This window comes from Eumetopias jubatus, unplaced genomic scaffold (genome assembly GCF_037043125.1).
Source record: "Eumetopias jubatus isolate StellerSeaLion01/CBP00866 unplaced genomic scaffold, mEumJub1_p1.0 scaffold_10, whole genome shotgun sequence".
NCBI classification, from domain to species: Eukaryota; Metazoa; Chordata; class Mammalia; order Carnivora; family Otariidae; genus Eumetopias; species Eumetopias jubatus.
The window spans coordinates 3,641,798-3,667,114 of NW_028274816.1; the positions used below are offsets into that span (position 1 = coordinate 3,641,798).

The 25,317-nt window shown below is 46.2% G+C and overlaps 1 protein-coding gene across 1 annotated transcript in view; it reads right to left on the reverse strand.

The window, feature by feature from the left end:
• MYLK3 (myosin light chain kinase 3) overlaps positions 1-24,819 on the reverse strand; it is a 37,488-nt gene extending 12,669 nt beyond the window's left edge. Inside the window, exons 1-8 of the mRNA XM_028091249.1 lie at positions 24,343-24,819; positions 18,445-18,535; positions 17,179-17,584; positions 11,562-12,013; positions 9,133-9,238; positions 8,502-8,595; positions 7,984-8,093; positions 6,915-7,056 (exon numbers count right to left, since the gene is read on the reverse strand). Of these exons, the coding sequence (XP_027947050.1) occupies positions 6,915-7,056; positions 7,984-8,093; positions 8,502-8,595; positions 9,133-9,238; positions 11,562-12,013; positions 17,179-17,584; positions 18,445-18,535; positions 24,343-24,819 (1,878 nt within the window). The remainder of the gene's footprint in view (positions 1-6,914; positions 7,057-7,983; positions 8,094-8,501; positions 8,596-9,132; positions 9,239-11,561; positions 12,014-17,178; positions 17,585-18,444; positions 18,536-24,342) is intronic.
• Positions 24,820-25,317: the final 498 nt, after the last annotated feature.

Genomic DNA, 25,317 nt, shown 5'->3' on the forward strand with positions numbered 1-25,317 from the left:
TCAATCTCCCATTTTGTGGTGACAGCTGTGACCCATGGGATGGAGGTGGTGGTCTTGATATGCTTCTCCTCTCAAGTTCTTCAGATCAGCTCTGAGGCTCAGAGGGAGCCTGGAACGATGCTTGCTGCTTGTGCAAAACAAATTTGGGGGTGGGTGCACGTGGAGGGTTTATGGTAGAACAGCCCTGGAGACCTGAGGCCGGGTGCCTGAGATCTAGGAGTCTATGATCTGGGTCTGTGTCCCTAGATGAGTCCCTTCCCATTCCTGAAACCTCAGTGTTTCCATCTATAAAATGGGAATGATAACCACTTCCTGCCTTCCTCCTGGGAAGGTAAGAGGATCAAATCGCATAACATGCATGAAAACATTGTACAGGTTTCAAAGCAAATGTCAGGTACTATTTCTCCCAACAGAAGGTTTTATTGTTATTTATGTTACAATGGAGTCATGCAATTCCTAGGTTAGGAGCAGGAGAATGGTGACTTAAAGTCTCCATCTCTTCATTATAAGGTCTAGAACAACACTGTCTGATAGAACTATAATATGAACTACATATACAATTTAAAAATTTTCTAGCAGCTGATTAAAAAGGTAAAAAGAAATAAGTGAACTTAATTTTTATAACAGCATTATTGAAATATAAATAATATAAACAATAATGATGATATCATAAAAGTCATCATTTTAAAGAGTACAATTCCATGGGTTTTAGTATATTCAGAGAGTTATGTAATGATCATCACTATCTAATTTAAGAATATTTTTGTCTCTTCCAAAAAAACACAACTCATACCCATCTGAGGTCATTCTTCATTATCTCCCACCCCTAAATCTTGTAACCACTAACATATTTTCTGTCTCTTTGGATTTGCCGTTTGGACATTTCATAAAATGAATTATACAAATACTGGCCTTTTGCATCTGGCTTCTTTCATTTAGCATAATGTCCTTGAGGTTCATCCATATTGTAGTATGTATCAGTACCTCCCTCATTTCTTTTCAGAGCTGAATAATATTCCATTGTATGGATATACCATATTTGTGTATCTATTCATCTGTTGGTGAATATTCAGGTTGTTTTCACTTTAGGGCTATTATGCATAATGCTGCTAAGAACATTTATGCACAAGTTTTGGTATTGACTTATGTTTTCGATATTCTTGAGTACATACCTAGAGGTAAAATTACTGGGTCATGTGGTAACTCTGCATTTAACATTTTAGGAACTGCCAAACTGTTTTCTAAAGTGGATGCACAGGGCGCCTGGGTGGCTCAGTTGGTTAAGCGACTGCCTTCGGCTCAGGTCATGATCCTGGAGTCCCGGGATTGAGTCCCACATCGGGCTTCCTGCTCAGCAGGGAGTCTGCTTCTCCCTCTGACCCTCCCTCTCGTGCTTTCTATCTCTCATTCTCTCTCTCTCTCTCAAATAAATCAATAAAATCTTTAAAAAAAAAAATAAAGTGGATGCACAAATTTACAATCTCATCAGCAAAATATGAGAGTTCCAATTTCTCCACAACATAACCAATGCTTCTTGTTGTCTGTCATTTTTATTTTTTATTTTAGCTTAGTCTGATGGGTGTGAAACAGTATTTCACTGTAGTTTTGATTTGTACTTCTCTAATGACTAATGATGTTGTAAATCTTTTCATGTGCTTATCGTCCATTTGTATATCTTTATTGGATAAATGTCTATTGAAATCCTTTGCCCATTCTAAAATTTGTCTTTCAATTATTGAATTGTAAGATTTATTTACATATTATAGATACAAGTCTTTTATCAGATATATTGTTTGGAAATATTTCTCCCATTCTGTGGGCTGTCATTTCACTTTCATGATGATATCCTTTGAAGCATAAAGGTTTTTAATTTTGATAAAGTCTAATTTATCTATTTTTCTTTCCTAGCTTTTGCTTTTGAGTCATTTCTAAGAAATCATTGCCTAATAATCCAAGGTCACAAAGATTTAGTCCTATGTTTTCTTCTAAGAATTTTATAATCTTAGGTCTTACATTTAAGTCACAATCCATTTTTTGTGTATAGTATGAGTGTATTCTTTTGCATGTGGTTATCAAGCATGGTGTCCATTGAAAAGAGTATCCTTTCCTCGTTGATTTGTCATGGCACAGTTATCAAAAAATCAAGTGACCACAAATATAAGGGTTTGGTTTTGGATTCTCAATTGTATGCCATTGAGCTATCTATTCATCCTCATACACATAACTCATTGTTTTGATTTCTGTAGCTTAGCTGTAAATTTTGAAATTGGGAAATGTGCATCCTTCAACTTTGCTCTTCTTTTTCGAGATTGTTTTTGCTATTCTGCATCTCTTAAATTTCCATCTGGATTTCAGGATGAGTGCATTAATTTCTGCAAAGAAGCCAGCTGCAATTTTGATAGAGATTGTGTTCAATCTGTAGATCAGTTAGTGCCATCTTAACAAAATTAAGTTTTCCAATCTATGACCATGGGATGTTTTTACATTTATAGGTCTTCTTTAAATTCTTCTAATAATTTTCTGTGGTTTTTAAGAACATATGTCTTGTACTTCATCTGTTAAATTTATTCCAACGTATTTTATTGTTTTTGATATTTCAGTAGTCCCCCCTTCTTCATGGAGGATACATTCCAAGACCCCCAGTGGATGCTCGAAACAACAGATAGTACCGAACCTTATATATGCTATGTTTCTTCCTATTTATACATACCTATGATAAACTTATAGATAACCTATAAATTAGGCACAGTAAAAGATTAACAATGAATAACAAAACAATTATGAAAATATACTATAATAAAAATTACGTGAATGTGGTCTCTCTTTCTCAAAATATTTTTTTCTACTATACTCACCCTTCTACTTGTGATGACATGAGATGACAAAATGACTATGTGATGAGAAATGAGGTGAATGACATAGGCATTATGATGTAGTGTTCATCTACTATTGACCTTCTAACCATATATCAGAAGGACGATCATCTGTTTCTGGACTGTGATCAACCACAGGTGACCAAAACCATGGAAAATGAAACCAGTGATAAGGGGAGGACTACTATATTGTGTATAGAATATTTTTCTTAATTTTATTTACCGATTGTTGATTGCTAGTTATAGAAATACAATTGATACTTATACATTTGTCTTATATCCTTTAACCTTGCTGAACTCATTTATTTATTCTAATAGTTTCCCTCTACCCTCCTTAGGATTTTGTATATGCAAGATCATGTCATCTGAGAATAGAGACAGTTTTACTTCTGCCTTTCCAAACTGTATGCCTTTTATTTCTTTTCTCATCTAACTGTCCTGGTTAGAACCTCAAACACAATGTTTAATAGTAGTGGCAAGAGCAGACATCCTTGTTTTGTCCCTGATCTTAAGGGGAGAGCATTCAACCTTTTACTATTAAGTATAATGTTAGCTGTGGGTTTTCCATAGATGGCTTTTATCAGGTTGAAGAAGTTCCCTCATATACCTACTTTATCTAGTGTTTTCATCATGAAAAGTTGTCTGAAATTTTCAAATCTTTTTCTGCATCTATTGAAATGATTCTATTGATATGGCATATTAGATTAATGATTTTCATATGTTAAGCCAACCTTGCATTCTTAGGATAAATCCCACTTTGTCATGTGTATAATCCTTTTTATATGTTGTTGTATTCAGTTTGCTAATATTTTATTGATGATTTTTGTATCTATATTCATAAGGGATATTGGTCTATAGTTTTCTTTTCTTGTGATGTTTTTGTCTGCTTTGGGTATCAAAATGAGACTGGCTTCAGGGTGCCTGGCTGGCTCAGTAGGTACAGCGTGTGACTCTTGATCTCAGGGTTTCTAGTTCAAGCCCCACATTGAGTGTAGAGATTACTTGAAAATAAAATCTTTAAAAAAAAAGATAAGACTGGCCTCATAAAATGAGTTAGGAAGTGTCCCCTTATCTTTTATTTTTTGGAAGAGTTTGTGAAGAATTGGTGTTAATTCTTCTTCCAATTAAATCTTCTTTAAATTGGTAGAATTCACCAGTGAAGCCACATGAGCCTCAGCTCTTCTTTGTGGGTAGTTTTTGATACTAATTCCATCTCTCGTTACAGGTCGATTCAGATTTTCTATTTCTTCTTGAGTCAGTTTTCAGTGGTTGTGTCTTCCTGAGAATTTGTTCATTTTATCTAAATTATCTAACTTGTTGGCATATAATCTTTCATATTATTCCTTTATAATCCTTTTTTCTTTCTGTAAGGCTAGTAGTGATGTCCTCTCTTTCAGTTCTGATTTTAGTAATTTGAGTATTTTCTCTTTTTGTCTTGGCCAATATAGCTAGCTACAGATTCAACAATTTACTGATCTTTCCAAAGACCCAACCTTTGGTTTCATTGATTTTCTCTATTGTTTATCGATTCTCTGTTTCATTTATTTCTGCTCTACTCTTTATTATTTCCTTTCTCCTGCTGCTTTGAGTTTAACTTACTCTTCTTTGTTTCATTTCTTAAGGTGCGATCTTAGATTATTGATTCAAGATATTTCTTCTTATTTAATACTGGTGTTTGCAGCTACAAATTTCCTCCTGCTTTAGATGCATCCCATAAGGTCTAGTATGTTGTGTTTTCATTTTCATTCATCTTAAAATATTTTCTAAAACTTAACTCCAATAATATATTTTCTTTAACCCAGTATGCCTAATATTTTATCATTTCAATGGATTATCAATATGGAAAATATTGATATTTTCCATTCTTTTCTCATATTAAGACTTAGAAATCTAGTGTGTATTTTATATTTACAGCACATCTCAATTCAGATACTAAATTTTCATCAGAAATATTTTAGATGTACTAAGATTTCATGAAATTTATAGTTGAAAAATAAATTCACATACCAAAGTCATTCCAAATATACTTAAAAGTATACTAATAACTAAATAGAGTGTCAGCTTTTAAATTTAAATAAATTAAAATTAATAAGATTTAAAATTCAGTTCTTCAGTCACACTAGCCACATTTCAAGTGTTTAATAGACATATGTGGGTTTGTGGTTATTGTATTAGATAGCAGCCCTGGGGCTCTTTCTCCATGTGCTTTTGTTTTGTTTTTTGGGTTTTTTTTTTAACATCTAGGGGCACATGGGTGGCTCAGGCAGTTAAGCGTCTGCCTTCAACTCAGGTCATGATCCCAGGGCCCTGGGACCAAGCCCTGCATCAGGCTCCCTGCTCAGCAGGGAGTCTGCTTCTCCCTCTCCCTCTGCCTACCACTCTGCCTACTTGTGCTCTCTCTCTGTCAAATAAATAAATAAATCTTTTTAAAAAATAAATAAACATCTGAAGGATTTTTTTTTAAGATTTTATTTATTTATTTGTCAGAGAGAGAGAGCAAGAGTGAGAGAGAGCACAAGCAGGGAGAGCGGTAGGCAGAGGGAGAAGCAGGCTCCTCGCTGAGGAAGGAGCCTGATGCAGGACTTTATCCCAGGACCTGAGCTGAAGGCAGACACTTAGCCAACTGAGCCACCCAGGTGTCCCACTTTCTTCATGTTTTAATCCATACAACACCCCTAAGAGGTAGATACTATTATTCCCCATTTTACAATTGATGAGCTTATGCAAGATCAACCAATAAGATCAAGGAACTTACACAAGATCTCAAGGCCAGGAAGGGACTGAACCAACACAAGCCCTGTTCCTGGCTGGGAAATGGGCCTTAGCAATGATCATCTTCTGCTGCAGAGACACAGGGTTGCCCCAAAAGTTTTTTGACCCAGAACCACAGAGCAGAAGGCTGAGCTTCCCTTAACTGCCAACCTCACAGAGCAGCTCATCCAGAAGCTCTGGAATTAGCTCTAGTGATCTAGGAAGCCTGAGGCCAATTTCTCACCATCTCCATCATTTTTCTCAGTACTCCAACCTTAGAGTCTGATGTCAATCAGAAAAGATGGTCAGAAGAAGCAATGTACACCCACAAAGATCTGGCCAACCTACCTCCCACCTTCTGTGGGGAGCCACTGAAATTCCTAAAAGGAGTTGTAGAGAACCACCCTCCTTTTGGCCCAGCAGAGTGGGAAACCACAGAAACAGCCACCATGTATCAAGTGCTTACTACCAACCAGGCACTGCACCCAGTGCACGACACTCCTACCACAATCCTAGTAGACAAAAGAGAGTGTAACACATTCATTCAATGGAATATCACATGGCCCTTAAAGAGAATTAGAAAAGATGTCTACAGTGTACTGTTGACTAAAAAAGTAAGTTTAAAAACAGGGTGTATAGCATGATCACCTTTGTGTGTGTTTGTGTATCATGCCAAACTGCTAAGAGAGGACCTCTTAGCGTGGAGACTGGATGGGAAGAAATTTCACTGTGTATTTTACACATTTCTATATTGTCTATATTTGTTATGTTTCTATTTTAATTTTTTAAACTAATCTTAATTTTTTAAGTTGTTATTTAATTTCCAGGTGTTAGCAAACAGTATAATATTAGTTTCAGGTATACAATTTAGTGATTCAACACTTAAACATACAACACCCAGTGCTCATTACACGTGTACTCCTAAATACCCATCACCTATTTACTCCATCCTCCTACCCCACCTCCCCTCTGGCAATCATCAGTTTGTTCTCCATAATTAAAAGTCTATTTCTTGGTTTGTCTCTCTCTAAAGATATTTTTAAAGAAAAGAAGGTCATTGTATCATTTAATCTTCAAATAACACTGAACGAATTACCCACATTTTACAGATGAGAGAACTGAGGTTCAGAGAGCCAGCATGACTCATTTACTCCAAAACTAGGAGATGGCAGAGAGCCAGGAACGGAAGCCAGGACCGTCTGTTGATAGAGCTCGTTAAGGTAAGAGAGCAGCAGCAGCTCAGGAACCCTGGGGCCCCTCCCCCCACCACATGCCCAGGTGGAGCCTGACCTTGAGGTCCAGGTGCAGGATGTAGTGTTGATGGAGGTAATGCACACCCTCGCAGATCTGCTTGGTGAACAAGATCACATCCAGTTCGGTCAGCTGGTACTTCTCCTCTGTGATCCGGTCAAAGAGTTCACCCCCATCCACACTGCCAGAGCAAAGGGAGAGGCAAACATTGGCCTAAGTGAGGCTCTCAGAGGACTTGTCCACTCTTATCACCAAGAGTCAAAAGAGGCTGACCCAGGTAAGCCTAAGGGTGCCACTGACATCTGGGGTTTTATGGAGATCTTTGTTCTGGTCTGTTCCCAGCTCAGAGTGCAGGTGGTAAAAAGGAACTGATCGGCCAAAAGGAAGACTGGGGATTGTCTTCAGTGTTGATAATCCAGGCTCATTCTGGATACTCTGGGTCAAAGTTATAAATTCATTTGCCTACAGGGGCCAATTAGTACTTACATGGTAAGAACCCAAAATGGGCAAAAAAGACCAGATGTGAGACAAATGTTTTCATAAAATACAGCCCTTAGTCTATCTTTGTTTTTTCACTCTTGGTAGAGACATGACATGACAAACCCTACCAGAAGGAAAATAGCAACACAAGCAAGAAATAAACGGCCTCTGAGTCCCTGGCCTCAGCTTCAGGGTAGTTGGGAATGGTGAGGACTATGGCAAATGGGAGACTGGTTGCCCTGTCTACAAAGGTCAGCCAGTAGGAGCTCCAGCACACCATTTCCAGCTAGAAATGCAGGTCCAGCTAGATCTTTCACATTTTTAAGAAAAGCAAGATAGCTGGGTTTCAATATGAAATTTCCCAATTTTCAACTGTTAACACCTAAATCAAAATTATTAAAAATTGTGTAGGCCAAGCTGACATATATCTACAGGTCAGTCAGGTTTACTGCTGGTTTATGACAAATGGCTTTATCCTCCATGCTCCATATTGGAGGTGATGACATTCCCTAGATATCCCAGAGAGGGGAAGGGAAAGGGAGAGTTTTGCATAGAGCTACAGCTCCAAGCCCCAGTCCTGAGTCCTGGCCCACAGAGAAGTCACTGCTCCACCTCCCAAGACACTCACTATTCCATGATGAGGGTAAAGCTGTTCTTGCTCTCAAAGGCGTCATAGAGCTGGATCAGGTTCACATGGCTGAGCTGGTTCATGATGTTGACCTCGTTTTTCACATCCTCCTTGCGGAGTCAGACGGGAGAGGAGTTTCCAAGAAATGGGTCGGGAAGATGAGCCAGCTGCGCCTCCCAAGACACATGCATGCCCACATCCTCCTTTCCTGCTCTCACATCAGGCCTCCAACTCACCACCACCCAAACCAGGTTCTTATAACAAAAGGGACCTTAGTTCAAACCCCCCATTCCACAGATAGGAAACCCGAGGCCCAAGAAGGAAACCTGGAGGTCCAGAGGGACCCTGCTGCCCAGGGTGTGAGATGATATGCTGAGCAGAGTGTGGGAGTCATGGAAAAGAGGCAGGGAAGGTGGCAGGGTTCCTGATCAGCATGCAGGGGCCTGGGGGCCAAGAAGGAAGTATAGGAGCCTTGAACGTGGCCCAAGGTACTGGTTGGCCCAGGGCAGATGCCTCACCCGGTCCTTGGCACTCTTCACTTTGATGATCTTGGCTGCCAGCGAGAGGCCTGTGGACTTCTCCGTGCACCTGTGGACCTGGCCAAACCGGCCTCTGCACAGACATGATGGTACGGCAGGCTGAGAGCCCAAGAGGCTCATTCCATACATGGTGGACCATCCTGTACCCCGGGCTTTCTGATCCTGCCCTTTGTTCATAAACACCATGGGGATTACCCTGCACCCTGGAGGTACTATAGTCATCACCCCCACACCACATGGGTTATCCTGAAACCTAGAGAAGACCTTCTTCATCCTATCACAAGTGGTCTATGCCATACCCCAGGGGCCTACCCTCACGCCACACCACCCGGACTGCCCTACCACCTCCAGTATATGGTTCCCATGCCCATACTGTATGGGCCTCCTGCACCCTATACTTCATCCCATACCATGTGGGCTCTCCTGCACTCACCCACTCTCTGTGGACTATCCAGTCACTAGCATGCTGTGTGCTGTAACCCACTCCAGGCCTTGGCTCCTAATCAACCCCCTCCTGAGAAGCATCCAGGAGCACGCCAGCTCAGGTCTCCAGGTGTTTCTGGCCCACCCCTCCTGCTCTTGCCCCTCATCAAGGCAGAAGCCCACCTACCCTCCCAAGACGTCATGCTGGCACACTGTGTAACCTGCTGAGGTCGAGGTCTCCTTGACACTCACCACCCGGTGTTCGAAGGGGGCTGGTGGGGCTGGGCTGTCATCTGTTTGGGAGACAATAGTCTGTGAGCCTCCTAAGTGCAGCCCGTACCTCTCAGCCACCCGCTTGGGTCAAGAGACAAGCCCCTCACCCTTCTCAAGGATCACCTCATTGGGGTTACCTATATGACAGAGGAGTAAGTTGAATTTCAGAGAGGTGTGGTGACTGGCCCAATGGCACACAGTGAGTCAGTGACAGATGGGATTCAAACCCAAGTCTCCTATCACCTACAGTGGTATGCTTTGCAAGATGGAGAAGTTCTACCCAGTCTGTTCACTGAAGTTGAGAGGGGACCTGGGGTGGATCAGTGCAGACAGCAGGAAACGGAAGGCACCCTTGAATGGGGTAATCAAGCAGAATTTAATGATGGACTATGTTTGAAGGTACAGGCAGGGCTGCAGACACCAGCCAGGGCAGTGGGACAGGGAGGCAGCTGGAGAAACAAACACCCTCCCTCCCTCCACTTGCACCCTCCGATCTCCTCACAGAGCAAACAGCCCGCGAGGTAGCCCACAGTGGGTCAGCTTCTGGGGGTGCGCCGGCAGTGGACAGTGGACTTGGAGGGGAAACAGAGCACACCAGCCCTTGGAAAGATAAAAATGGCCTAAGTTTTTGGGAAAAATCTTGCCCTTCAGCGGTTGTGTGAACCTAGAAATGTTGCATGAAATAAAGGAACAAAACAGAATACCAAACACAATGACTTAAGCTGGTTTGCGTATTAAGGGCTGGGAGACTCTGTGGCGGGAAGTCAGTGGCTGGGTTGGGGTTTTTTTTGTTTTTTTTTTTTAAGATTTTATTTATTTGACAGAGAGAGACACAGCGAGAGAGGGAACACAAGCAGGGGGAGTGGGAGAGGGAGAAGCAGGCTTCCCGCTGAGCAGGGAGCCCGATGCGGGGCTCGATCCCAGGACCCCGGGATCATGACCAGTGCTGAAGGCAGACGCTTAACGACTGAGCCACCCAGGCGCCCCTGGGTTGGGTTTTTCTGGGCTTGTCACGGTTCACTCAGAGTTCCACCAACAACTCTCATGCCTCTGAAACCATATACCTGGTGCCATGAAAACACGGCTATTTGCTCTTAGTTCATCTTAAAAAGAGCAGTTTTTTGCTCCCCGAAGTAGACGTTTGCCTTGAGAGAATATTGCTCATTCCTTTGTGTATCTGCAAAGGCAAGCCCTGAGCCCTGGACCACAAAGCTAACAAGTATGGTTCCTGCTGCTGCTGTTCTTCTGGGACCCGGAAAGGTCTGAGTGTGTGTCACAGCGATTCCCAAATCTAGCATCTGGCTTGACGTTTCCTTTGCTGCACACTACGTGCCTTCTGTTCCCGGTGGCTGTACAGCGACCAGGCTTGCACACGCCATTCCTGAGCTAGGCAGCCAGGGGCAGATCCTGGCTGCATCCACACTGTCTCCACGGCCCTGAGCGTGGCCCTTGACCTCTCCTGTGTTTCCATGTATTCCCCACTCCACAAGCCCGTGAGGGTAAACGCCGGCATGGAGGCACCCAGCTCCGCACACAGACAGCCCACAGTCTACGTGGCCTTTGTCACCACCGTGAGCCTCAAAAAGGACTCCGGAGTCTCCTCCTGGTTTCAGCAGCGTTTTAGGAATGAAAGGAGGCCTTTGGCCACATAGGGACCAAGTCGTACAGGTGGAGGGGAAGCAGCTGGAGATGTCACTAAGACAGGGCAACTGCAGAGCCCAGAAGTGGCAAGGGGCCCCGGGGTGACTGCAGAACACACAGCCCTTCCTCAGGGACTTCCCGGAATTCCAGGGCAGGAAATCAGCAAAGGTGGCCTTCCTGCCACCACATGGGATGAGGGCTCAGACCAAGGAGGGTGTGACTATAAGGGCTGGCAGAGTTGAGGGTGCTTGGGTCACAAGAACACAAGGATACCCCCACCATCACTGGGGCAGAGAGCAGGTCAGCAGCCCCCCACACACACCCTTCTGTACCCTGGGATGAGATCTCACTCACTGGGTGCAGTGGCCAATATTAACACCACTTAATAGATGTTCTTTTTAGCAGGAGCCTTCTCTGGCTCGATCCAGAATGACACCCATGGTGGAGAGCTCAGGCTTTGAGAAATCCACCCAGTTGGGCCGCATGGGCTCCTTCCTCCCCTACTGCCACAGTCGCCCCCAAACTCAGCCTGCTGCAGCTGTAGGCCTTGCTCTCCAGCCCCAGCAGGTACTGGCAGGCCGTTCCACGTCGCGGACTCCCCCCAGACCCACACTATCTCTCCCTGGAAGTTGCAGGAAGACCCCCTGGGAGTAGGCCACCAAACCCGCTCACTCTGGGGCACCCCGCAATGGGTTCACTTACCCAGAACCATGCTGCCAGCCTCATCTCCAGGGGGCGTCCTCCTTCCTGCTCCAGCTCTGCCTGCGCCCCCAGCTGTGCCGTCCTCCTCGGGCTCAGCGTTTCCTGCACACTTGCCTTTGTCCTGCCGCCAGCCCGGGCCTCCAGCATCGGCTCCTTTGTTCCTCCTGGCCCCGCTTGGTCCCATGGCCGACTCGGCCCCAGGCCCCTGCTTCTCCTCTGCTTTTGCTCCCTCACGGCTGCTCCGTTTCCACAGTGGGGAAATCTTGCTGGCTCCTTTCAGGATCTGTTTTTCTGACTTGGTTGCAGGGGTCTGGGGTGCGGGCCCAGGTGGGTCCTGCTCACCGGGATGGGCAGCTGCCGGAGCCTCCACAAGGGGCATGGGTCTGAGGCCGCCCCCTCGTGTCACAAGCAGCTCCCCGGGGGTATCTGTCTCCTGCACATGGATGGAGATCCTGGGGCAGAGAGAAAACACGGCCTTAAAAGCAAGGACTCACGAGTCACCACAGACCTGGGTTCAAAGGCCTGCTGCCACCATTCAAGGATCACAGCCTATTGGCCTCAGTTTCTCATCCAGAAAAAGGGACCTCGTGGTTATTATAATAGTAAGGTAGATTGTGTTTAGAACCAGCAGACCCCAACCCCTGACTACCTCTGCCCAGACAGGACACCAGGGAGAGGCTGGGTTCAGTGAGATGGTACCATCTGCTCTCAGGATTCCAGTGGATGAGCGGCCAAGGAAGGCTGAAGTACTTGAGATGGACACCAGTGGGCATCAGATGCCCCGAAGGCCTTAGAAACCTGCTTCTGCCCCAGGAGGCAGGAGACCTGGGCTCTCCTCTCTAGGCCTCAGTCTCCCTTTCAGTTAAATGAAGAAAGGGTGAGCCAAGTCAAATATCCCACTGGAAACCCCAGGTCAGACATATTTTATTGAAATCAGACAGCTGCGGGGCACCTGGATGACTCAGTCGGTTAAACATCCAACTCTTTTTTTTATTGTTATGTTAATCACCATACATTACATCATTAGTTTTTGATGTAGTGTTCCATGATTCATTGTTTGTGCATAACACCCAGTGCTCCACGCAGAATGTGCCCTCTTTAATACCCATCACCAGGCTAACCCATCCCCCACCCCCTCCCCTCTAGAACCCTCAGTTTGTTTTTCAGAGTCCATCGTCTCTCATGGTTCCTCTCCCCCTCCAACTTACTCCCCTTCATTTTTCCCCTCCTGCTATCTTCTTCTTCTTTTTCTTTTTTCTTAACATATGTTGCATTATTTGTTTCAGAAATATAAATCTGTGATTCAACAGTCTTGCACAATTCACAGCGCTCACCATAGCACATACCCTACCCAATGTCTATCACCCAGCCACCCCATCCCTCCCAGCCCCCACCACTCCAGCAACACTCAGTTTGTTTCCTGAGATTAAGAATTCCTCATATCAGTGAGGTCATATGATACATGTCTTTCTCTGATTGACTTATTTCACTCAGCTTAACACCCTCCAGTTCCATCCATGTCATTGCAAACGGCAAGATCTCATTCCTTTTTATGGCTGCATAATATTCCATTGTGTATATATACCACCTCTTCTTTATCCATTCATCTGTTGATGGACATCTTGGCTCTTTCCACAGTTTGGCTATTGTGGACATTGCTGCTATAAACACTGGGGTGCACGTACCCCTTCGGATCCCTACATTTGTATCTTTGGGGTAAATACCCAGTAGTGCAATTGCTGGATCGTATGGTAGCTCTATTTTCAACTGTTTGAGGAACCTCCATACTGTTTTCCAGAGTGGCTGCACCAGCTTGCATTCCCACCAACAGTGTAGGAGGGTTCCCCTTTCTCCGCATCCCTGCCAACATCTGTCGTGTCCTGACTTGTTAATTTTAACCATTCTGACTGGTGTGAGGTGGTATCTCATTGAGGTTTTGATTTGGATTTCCCTGATGCCGAGCGATGTTGAGCACTTTTTCATGTGTCTGTTGGCCATTTGGATGTCTTCTTTGGAAAAATGTCTGTTCATGTCTTCTGCCCATTTCTTGATTGGATTATTTGTTCTTTGGGTGTTGAGTTTGATAAGTTCTTTATAGATTTTGGATACTAGCCCTTTATCTGATATGTCATTTGCAATATTTTCTCCCATTCTTTCGGTTGTCTTTTGGTTTTGTGGACTGTTTCTTTTGCTGTGCAAAAGCTTTTTATCTTGATGAAATCCCAATAGTTCATTTTTGCCCTTGCTTCCCTTGCCTTTGGCGATGTTTCTAGGAAGATGTTGCTGCGGCTGAGGTCGAAGAGGTTGCTACCTGTGTTCTCCTTCAGGATTTTGATGGACTTCTGTCTCACGTTTAGGTCTTTCAACCATTTGGAGTCTATTTTTGTGTTAAACATCCAACTCTTGCTTTTAGCTCAGGTCATGATCTCAGGGTTGTGGGATCGAGGTCCGTGTGAGGCTCCCTCGCTCAGTGGGGATTCTGTTTGAAATACTCTCCCTCTGCCCCTGCTCCCACTCTCTCTCTCCCTCCCAGATAAATATTTTTTTTAAAAAATCAGGCAACTGCTCATAGAGACTGGACTCCTCGTTTCTCTTGGACACATATGTCTGGCTGTGCTGGGCATGTCTGCATAGCTGAGAAGCAGCTCCCCTTTCTGACAGACCTGGCAATGCCACTGGGCCCACTTCGCATCCATCTCCATTACCCAGACCTTGCGACCTTAGGTTTGGGACCCCAGCTAGAGGTCAGGAAGGCCCTCTGAGCCCTGGCAATGTACAGAGGGAAGGACCTGACCCTGGGAGCCATGATCCCCAAGGGTTCCCTCCCTCTCAGAGTTGCCCTGCTCTGACTGTTCTTCACAACCCCACTGCTGGGGGTCTATGTGTGTTGGGGTGCGGTGAGGAGGTGAGTGTCTGGCATGGACTGAGTCTCAGGAGGGAGCGCAGCAGCCTCCTCTCTGGTCTTAGCTCTGGACCACATTGCTAGACAACTTTGGACAAGGCCGGCATCAGCTCCCTCTTCTGTCAAACAGAGACATTGATACCTCACAGAAGTGCTGAGAGTCCACGGAGCGGGGAAAGCCCCAGGGGTCCCAAAATGAGGCTCAAGAGGGTGCAGCTGCTGTGGAAAACAGGATGGTGGTTCCTCAAAAATTTAAAAATAGGACTACCTTATGACCTAGCAATTTCACTTCTTAAAATGTATCCAAAAGAATTTAAAACAGTGTCAAAGAGATATTTGTATACCTGTGTTCATAGCAGCATTATTCACAACAACCAAATGTGGAAGCACCCCAAGTGTCCATCGAGGATGAATGGATAAGCAAAATGTATGATATCCATACAATGGAATATTGTTTGGTCTTAAAGAGGAAGGAAATCCTGTTACATGCTGCTACCTGGGTGAACCTCGAGGACGTTATGCTAAGTGAAATAAGCCAGTCACAAAAAAACTGATTCCACATATATAATTCCACTTATATTCAGTACCTACAGTTGTCAAATTCAGTGACAGAAAGTGCAATGTGGTGGCCAGGATCTGGGGGGTGGGCAAAATGGGAGTTGTTTGATGGTTACAGAGTTTCAGATTTGCAAGATGGAAATGTTCTGGAGATCTGTGTCACAACAACCTGAATACACTCAACACTCCCGCACTGTACACTTACAAATGGTTCAGTTGGTAAATGTTATGTTACGTGTTTTTTCACCATAATGAAAAAAAGTGAGGCTTTTCCCCAGCAGTTGAAGGCCCAGCCCCCTCCCCGAGCTGCAGCGGGTCCTCTGAAAGCTGCGCCCATTCCTGGATACACCTGGCTCAGTACAAGCCTGTACATAGCCAGCCTCGGGAGGGAGGCAGCCAAAGACCCCCCAGCTCCGTGCCCCTCGGAGGAGTGAGTGTGGGTTGGGGATAACAGGGGAGGTGCAAAGGGTGGCATCTGAGCCTGGCCCGGGCCTTGTCTCCACTGAAGGCCACGGGAACTGCAGGAAGCCCGTTGCTGGAAGAGCATCCAGGTGGTCAGGTGGCCAGCTGATAAAGACAAGAGTCACTGCTGTCCCACTTGGTCTTCACAGCGAGCAGGGCATGGGATGACCCCAACGCACTGCCGTGCATTCGCGTGGCGCTGAGGGCCCAACGTTTTCCCTCCTGCTGCACAGCACACCTGGGGCAGGCTAATCAATTACAGCCCTGTGTTCCTCCAACTCCAGCTAGGGCCTCAGCATCCTCTATACGGGCAGCCACTGCCCGTCAGAGCCAGTGCTTGAGTGTAAATTTATTTTCTCAAAATATACTCAGGTGCTAGCTGGGGAAGGGCAGGGAGTGACCTCTCCACTTCCTGAGCCCCATGGCAGGTCTAGTGCCCCTGAAATTCAGCTCAGGGCTGAAATGGACGTAGAGACGTTTCCCCTCATGCAGAATCTTTTGGGGGCCCCTAGCAAGTTCATGGAAAGTCCACCCCTATTCCTAGATTCCATATTTACAGCGCTGGCCAGGATCCAGGGAAGCCTGCCAGGAATCCCTCCTTTTAGCTGGTTAAGATCTCCCAGAGGCTCTCATTTCCTTCCAGAACAAAGGCAGACCAACAATCTGGGCTTCTCTGCCGGTCACCATAGCACACAGACACCAGCTCCCTTCCCTGCACCAGGCCTAGGGAAGGGATGGGGCTCTGTTACAGGAAAGGACAACCTGGGGCAGGTGCAGGAGGGCACCAGACCCCCTTGAGACAGGGAAGCACAACACACTTCAGTGGACTGCCCTGAGGGCAGGGATGCACTGTTACACAGGGCTGGGAACACAGGGCTAGGGAGAGCGTGGCAGCCAGCAGCTTCTGGCTCTGCATTATCCTGCACTGTGTGTGCTGAGGGCCGAGGGCTGGTCCTGAGGTGGTGTTCTGAGGCCACAACGCTACCTTCGGGACCTCAAGTATAATCATCCTGAAGGCCCCGCTGGATGGACTCAGCCCATGCCCACCTCCCTCTGAATCCCCATCCTTCTCTCCCCAGCTTAATATTTGGGACCTAATTAAATGCTGACCTGAGGAGGCAGGATTGTGCAGTGGTTAGGAGCAGATTCTGGAGCCCAACAACCTGGATTCAGATTTCAACTTTGTGAATCCCTGGCTGTGTGGCCCTGGGCACTCTCAGCCTGTTTCCTCATCTCCACACTCTCGCCTCCTGGGGACATTGTGAGGACACAGCGGGATGACGTCTGTGAAAGGCGTGGCCAATGCCAGCACCTAGGATTGTGCTGTGAGCCCCAGCTTGTAACTATTATAGCGGCTCTAAGAACCCTGCCCCACACGGGAATCACCCAAGGAGCTTGCAAAAAACAGAAAGAGAGAGAGTGAGGGAAGGAAGGCAGGGAGGGAGGGAAGAAGGATACCTGAGCCTCACTCCAGACTGAATAAATCAGACTCTCTGGGCATTGGTATTTTAAAAATTCCTTTCAGGTAATTCTAATGGGCACCAGGTGAGAAACAGTGCTCTACATTCCCAAAAGCAGTGCCTACGCCTTCTCCTGTCTTCCCCTCATGAAGCTAGCCAGCATGGTGCGGACAGCTCCAGCTGAGGGGCTACTGTTAATTCCTTCCCTTGCCCAGCATGGAGGAGCTCCCCTTACCTTGGAGGTGTTTCTCCACCACTGTGAGCTACCTTGGCTTGGACTGGCAGCCCTGGAGTCAGCCTCATGCCTGCCTCTGAGGGCCGCGGGTCAGGCCTGCTGAATGATGATCCTTGTTCTGTACCGGGTAAATCCTCCTGGCTGGTGGGGGCCTCACGGACCCCGGTGGATGCTGCAGACAACTCCTGGCCAGTCCCAGGCTTCTCAACGAATGCTCCAGGAGCTTTGGCTTCCGCCTCTGTGGGCAGCAGCGGGAGGCCAGGGGGCACTTGGGCTGGGCCAGGAACTCCTTCTTCCTGCCCTGGTGGGGCCTCTGCCTGGGTGGGGAGGTCAGATCCTATCTCTGAAGCATTGACGGGGGTCAGCCTCTCCACCGTCCCCTCTGGGAGGCTCGCCTGCTGGCTCTCTACAGGAAAACAGGCAGCATAAAAATGCATTCCTATATGGAGGACTCTATCCTAAAGATATTGCAAAGGAGCTGCAAAGGCCACTCAGCGCAGCATGTTTATAATAGGCAGACTGGAAACAACCCAAGTGATCCAACAGTAGGAGGCTGCTTGACTAAACCATGGCCCGTCACCCAGGAGCACTGCACAGCCATAAAAAATAGAGAGACGCGAATATCTCCAGATGTGGCTCTGGAGTGATCTCAGGATATACCGAGTGAAAAGTGAGATAAGAGCCAGGTGGAGAAAAGTGTGTCTGGTGTGCTTCTGTTTGTCTAGGAAGAGAAGTGTGTGTGGGTGTGGGTGGGTGGGTGTGTGTGCACGCGCGCGCATGCATGCACATGCATGCACGCACATGTGGGTGCATGTGTATAACCACTTAGAACATGGCTTAAAGACACAGAAAGAAAAGATAAGACAAAAAATTTTGTAAATGGTTCCATACACAAGGGAGGAACAAGGATAGAAGCTACACTTAAAATCCCTTGTTTTGTCAATTTGACTTTAGAACCATGTCAATATTACACAAAACTGTAAAAGAAAATGAGACTTGAATAAAAGCAATCCATAAAGATGTAAAGCAAAGTGAAATAGACGTGAGATTCAAGTTGGTGGCATAGCTTACACAGAAAGGAGCTAGTCCAAGTGCCTTTGGAACAGCAATACATAGTGGGATATATGTAAAGGATTAAAAAAAATGAAAAAAAAAAGAAGCTTCAACGGTTTTTTAGCGATCACATTGTTGGTGGTGGCATTGGTATTTTTATTCTGAAACTGTTATGTGTGCAATGTGGAATACAGCAAATGAGGTCCCACTCACCTTCCCAAAGCCCCCTGATCTCGGCTTGCACAGCTCTGGTGCTCAGTGCATGCTTTGGTTTTGCTCCTTTCTCTTCCACTCTATCTTTGTTCTGAAAGAACAATCATCATCATCATCATCATCATCATCATCATATCATCATCAACATCATTGTTCAGGCCACAAACATTTGTTGAACACCTATCCTGTGCTTAACGTAGAAGTATTTAGGTTATTTCACCTGGTCTCACAGTAACACTAGAGGGTAGATATTGCTACTGTCATTTTAGAGATAAAGACACTTATCCAAAGTCACCAAGTTCTTTCTAATGTGTCATCATATTGCCAGTAAGGGGCAGACCTGACACGGGCTTCTAAATAGACTGTACTTCAAAGTACTTAAACCAGGGATGGAAAATAAATTTTAAAGTGTCAATTCAGATCAGTCTGTCATGGCTATTACAGTGTTGGCTCGGCTTGGATTCTAAAGTCCGATTAACCCATGCCTGTTTGGGGGGCAAGGGGCAGGGAGGAGGGCTGGAATTAACAGTGCCTGCCAGGGAGCCAGAGGCATCCTACCATCAGCCCTTTACAGCACAGTAGCGCAGCCAGAAGCACAGCCTCTCCCTGACTCTGGAGCCAGGACCTGCTGGGTTTAAACCCCATCTTCACCCCTAACTTCTCTGTATCTCCCTTTCCTCATCTGTGAAGTGGGGAGAATCATATTATCTGCCTCAGAGAGTTAATAAGAGGATTGGGGGAGTCGATCTGTGGACGCCCTGACAAGTGTGCCCAGTGCATGGTACGTGCTCAGGAGCTCCGGGGATTTTATCCTGCCTGAGACAGGGAGCTCTCTGCCGTCAGTGACTCAACTGATTGATGGGTGGGTCAACTGTGTAAGGCCCGGAGGAGCTCGAAGCAGCTCTTCTTTTAACTCTGAGTGGTCTGTACCAGGCCAGTGTTCTTCCTCCTGAAATGGTAGAACATTCAGTATTTCCAAGTGTAAATATTTCTACAGGGCCTGACTCCTTGCCGGGTCCCCCTGGTGCTTCTGGAGGTTTTAAGCCATTGACTGGTACAGCCCCTCAGAGTCCTCCTGGTCCTTATCACAGCAGCAGGTCTGGTCAAGGCACTTACCCCTGAAGGCCCTTTCCCTTGCCTGGGCCACAGAGGCCCCAACTGGGAGCCAAAATGAGCTTGAGACACATTTTGTTTGGCCTGCGCAGCATTTTAAGTTTTTAAATTTGTTACCAACACTTTAAATCTAGGAGACTTTTACATTAAAATTCTAAGTTCCCTTTTGGGGCTTAGGATTGTTCTACATTCTGATTGTGGTGGTGTTGATTTGGGTGTATACATTTGTTGAGTGGTGTACTTAAAATGTACATACTGTGTGTGTGTATGTGTGTGTGCCATTTATTATATATAAATTACACCTTCATAAAACTGATTAGAAACAATCCTAAGCTCCCAGATGCTCCTGAAAAAAATCTGAAGATCTGGCAACTTTAGGCCCACATGGCAAAAATCGGCTGGAGCAGTCCCCGCTAACAGGGCACCACTGTCCTCCCAACTTTGGAATGCCTCCCTGGCACTGAGTAGGAGGATTGGTCCCACTGTTTTTCCTACACTGTACCCACTTCTCTGCACCCTACTACCTGCTCATCCTTTTGGGATTCCAGCACACTACACTTTGTCCTCTTGCAGGTAACAACACATGGGAGCCCCTAGCCTTGCTGCTGGCATGTGCAGGGCACGTAATAAATAAACCCCAGCAGCTGTCATCACGATCAACACAGCACCATCAATGTGACCTGGATCCCCTTACTCAGCAGAGGCCTCTCCCTTGACCTCTTTCTGCAGACTCCGTCCTGCCACCCCCGTAGCTGGGGGAGCTGGAAGCTTTATCACGGGATGCCTCCTGTTTCACCCCGGTAGAGAGGGACTCGAACACACTGTCCTTTGGCAGACCTTGTGGGCTCAGAGTGTCCTCTCCCCATCCTGCTCTTGGTGTAGGTAGGCACACACGCACATACACAGGCAAACACACACACGCAGCTGTGTCGTGTCTTCAGGGCTCAACCTTGTGATCCCTGCGTTGTCCAGTGCATTCAGAGGAAGGAGAAGAGACTCTCGACACCATTCTGGAAGACAGGTGTCTTCTGATTGCCTATGATTTGGGCCCAACCCTGGCTGAGCCTGACCCTGTCCTTCATGAGAGAGCACCTAGCTTTTAGTAAAAATCTAATTCATTGTTACAACCAAAACGAAGTCCCACTGGGCACTTCAGAAAACCCAAGGAGGACCTTCACAAAGTCCTGGCACAATTTTCTTTCTTTTTTTTTTTTTTTTTGAATTCTTAAAAATTGCTAATTCCAGTAGAGTTAATATACAGTGTTATATTAGTTTCAGGTGTACAATATAGTGATGCAAGGGGCGCCTGGGTGGCTCAGTCAGTTAAATGTCTGCCTTTGGCTCAGGTCATGATCCCAGGACCCTGGGACCGAGTCCTGCATCAGGGAGCCTGCTTCTCCCTCTCGCTCTGCCCCTCTCCCCGACTCACGCTCCCTCTCTCACTCTGTCTCTCTCTGAAATAAATAAATAAAATCTTTTTAAAAAATAAAAATAACAAAACAAAACAATATAGTGATTCAACCCTTCCACACATCACCCGGTGCTCATCACAAGTGCACTCCTTCATCCCCATCAGCTATTTCCCCCATCCCCCACTGACCTCCCCTCTGTTAACCATCAGTTTGTTCTCTGTTTCTTGGTTTGTCTCGGTCTCTTTTTTCCCTTTGCTCATTTGTTTCTTAAATTCCACAGTCCTGGCACAATTTTCAAATTTAGGAGCTAGTGCTAGGATTTAATTCAATTCCACAAATCATTACTATACCCTCTTAGGAAACTTGAAGGGGTCTCTAGAAAGTCTCTGTTTTCAGCACCAACAATGTGTTAAATAGCCGGGGCTATTATACCCATTCTCTGCCACCTCCTGTGAGGCCCGCCCTGGCCACAGTCCACAGTGGGAAGCAAAGGCCTCATGTCACAGACCAACAAGGAGCTGACAGTCCGACTAGGGGGCTAGACCCAAACCTGTAGATGGTTACCAACAAGTATATTAAACACAAAGACCAGAAGAGAGATCAGTCACATGCCAAGCTGAACAGAGCAGACAAGAAATGTTCCAAGAACTCAGAAAAGAGAATGTTCTATGATATCCCCATGCAGAAATTCTTAAATATCTGCAAAATGTTTGGTAGCTAATTTCACTAGTGTATGAAGAGCTATTACAAATCAATAAGTACAAAAAACTGAAATGGAAAAGACATGAGCAGACAGTTCACAGAAAAATACAAATGCTTTAAATCTGTGAAAGATGCTAAAACTTCTAGTAAAAGAAATACAAACTAAAAACTAAATTGAGGTATATCATTCTATCTACTTCTGGTTATGTTTGATATTTTCCATAATGAAGAGTTTTAAATTTCTTATGAATTAAAAGAAAAAGAATTAGCACTAGGAGGCATATAATCCGTTGTCTTATTTGAATCTTAATTCAAATACAGAAACTGTAAGAAAAAAAAGCATAAGATGATTAGGAAAATTCGAACACTGGCTTTGGCAATATTAAATTACTGTTTACTTTTTAGTCATGATAATGGTATCCTAGTTACATTTTTTAAAAGAGCCCTTATCTTCTAGATATAAAGACTAACGTTTGTGGAGGAAATGACCCAATGTCTCAGATTGGCCTCAAAATAATCTAGAGAGGGAAGTCCATGGAGAATAGATGCCACAACATTGGTCTCCCATTATGGGTTCATAGGGTTTGTGACACTAATCTCTATTTTTATAAATGTTTGAAATTTTTCATATAAAAAAATTTGTATTTTGCAAAAATTTTCAAGTGTTAAGAAAAAACACATGCACAATAAGATCTCAGTTTTCAATCACCACGCAGGCACAGAATAAAAAAGTTGGATAATATGCTTTGTTAGCAAAAGGGGAGGCAACAAGCATTCCCATATGCTACCGACAGGAGACTAAATGGGAATAACTCCTTTGAAGGTCAAAATTTGGCTTTATGTGCACAACTTTACCCTTTGGCTTCACCTTGCCACTCCTAGGAGTGTATCGTAGAGATAAGCTCACACTTCTATGGATACTCACTGCACCATTATTTGTAACAGCAAAAATGAGAAATAATATAAACAAACAATGATGTGGGACTGGTTAACAAATTAAGACACATCCCCCAACCGGAGCATTCTGCAACTTTAAGAACGAGGAAGCTTTCTATGTATACATATAAAACAATGCCCAAAATATATTAAGTAAAAAAAAAAAAAAAATCAAGGACAGAATAATGTGAGTAATATTTGAGTTAAGACCAAGAGGTGGTGCTTATAGATGAACCGACTACGTCTGGGAGGTTTTGCAGGAAAAAGGCACCTATGTCTGCATGGGGGGCGGGTGGTCTTGGGGGCTGGAGGCTGGAGTAGGAGGGACATGATGCTCTTTATACCACATGAGGCAGGCGTTTAACTGCTTAGCCGATCAAGCCCCCCAGGCGTCCCCCATGTTTTGACCATGTGCATATATTAATTTTCTTCTTTAAAGCTGAAGTTGATGGGGGCACCTGGGTGGCTCAGTCGGTTAAGCGTCTGACTCTTGATTTTGGCCCAGGTCATGATTTCAGGGTTGTGAGTTCAAGCCCCGTGTGGGCTCTGTGCTGAGTGTGGAGCCTGCTTAAGATTCTCTCTCTCCCTCTCCCTCTGCCCTTCCTCCACCTCACTCCCTCCGCCCTCTAAAAAAGTAAATAAATAAATAAAAATAAAGCTGAGCTTGCTTATCAGTGGAAGAGCAGAAGGTCACGTCTCCCCCACAGGCCAGACTCACAGGAGAGGCGCAGAAAGCAGGGAGCTAGGGGGAGGGGCATACTTTGGAAGAGGCTGCAGGGCAGGGCGGCAGGGAAGGGGTCAGCAGGGTGAGCTCTGGCCTGGCCGGGGATGAGGAAGGAAGGCACACTCCTGCAGCTTTGCTCTGGAAAGCCTCAGTAGCGGACACAGAGTCAGGCAGAGCGTCCTGTAGACCCAGCTTATCTCTTGCCAGGAGCTGGTGGATAACTACAGTGATCTGAAATGGTGGCTCCAGGCCGTCTGAGGGTGGCTAAGTGGCTGACTCTTAGCTGTTCCCAAACAGAGTGTTGCCTCTACACACACACACACACACACACACACACACACACACACACACACACAGCCAGCCAGCCAGCCAGCCCGGCCAAACTTCCATTAGCCAGCGGGTTTGATTATGCAATCCTTGGGAACAGCCACTCCCAGAAATGCCACACTCCTCCCCCAGGCTCCGGCTCCTTCATGGCCTGTGTCCCCCAGGGGTCACTGTCAACACTCATCTTCCAACAAGCAGCTGCACACTCCGCCCACTCTGGGACCCACCGCAAGGTTGGGGACAGGAAGGGGAGGGTTCTAAAAGGGGGGTTTCTTTTGGGGTAAACTGGCTCCCACCTGTTTCCTACTCTAGGTGTGACAGAACAGAAAGGAGCAAAAAGTCACTAGAATGTCCAATAAGCTTCATTGTCCTCCTCTCCCTAATGGCCCATTCATCCCCTCTTCTAGGTGCTCTGAAGCTGCGCAAGGCCCCACAGGTCTCACCGAGGCACTGCCTCTTCCTTTCCCGGGGAAGAGCAGCCGGGCAGTGACCTGTCTAGAAGTCCACCTATAACCTTTAAAGTTGTCTCTCCTTTTCCCCATCAACAGGTCACACAGGTGGCACAGGAAGGGAACAACAACTCCTAGTGCTCCTAAGCCTATCCGTCTGGCTGGTGTCCCCACCAGGACCACTGGATCTCCCTTTCAGCCAGAAGGGTACCGGGGTAGGGAAGCAGGAACCAACCTCCAAAGGGCCATCAGCCAGGCTTCCTTTCCTCCAGGGGACACTCCCTTGCATGATGAAATCCACCACCTTCGAGTTCTGGAACACGGCCCCCACCAAAGCTATGGCCTTGTCCACGGCCACTACCATCCTGAACAGGGCTTCAAGCCTGGCGCCATGCTGGGCAGCATCCTGCCGCACAGCCCTCACCAGCTCCAGGACCTCTGGCCACCCAGCCTGTGAGTGAGCTGGAGGATTGTGGTCAGCCCCACCTGGGCCCAGAATCTGATAGGCCTCCAGCCGGTGTAGGCCTTGCTCCAGGTGGCCCATACCTTGATACACACACTGCAGTTTCTCCGAGACATCTTCTTGGAAATGCAAGAGTTTGTCAACCTTCTCGTTTAGCACATTAAGCTTTTTGTCCATGGTGGTTAAGCAGGCCTTGCCTGACACCGGCAGCCCCTGGGTCGCCAAACTCTCCTTGGAGGCTCCGGACATCCTGATGCAGGCTTGACAAGAGCGAGGAATCAGAAAAGCCACAGACTCCTGGTTTTCACTTGGACAGTGGTACCTGGAAGTTCATTGTTCTTGATAGCTTACAGCCTCGCCCTGCAGCACCAACCACACAGATCGTCTGGGTGGTTTAGGGAGCCCAGGGGACCAGGCTTTCTCTGAGCCTTTGCCTTTGCTTATCTCCCGCTCTGCCGTGGCCATGAGTGACAAGCTGGGTTTGGCAAGGCCCTTCTCTTTGGGGCCCTTTTGACATCATGGCAGCATTTAACATTCCTCTCTGAGAGGGTGCTGATGGGCAAATATTTTAAGAATCTGCCCAAGGCAGGCAGGGCTTTGGACAGTTGAAACAAAAGGGTAAAAGAAAGGGGGTCCTTTAGGTAATGAACCAGAATGCTGGACTTCACAAGGGGCCTCAGGAATCCCAGGGCAGAATAAGACCTTTAGCAGCCCGAGTACATGGTATCCCACCTGCTGCAAACACAC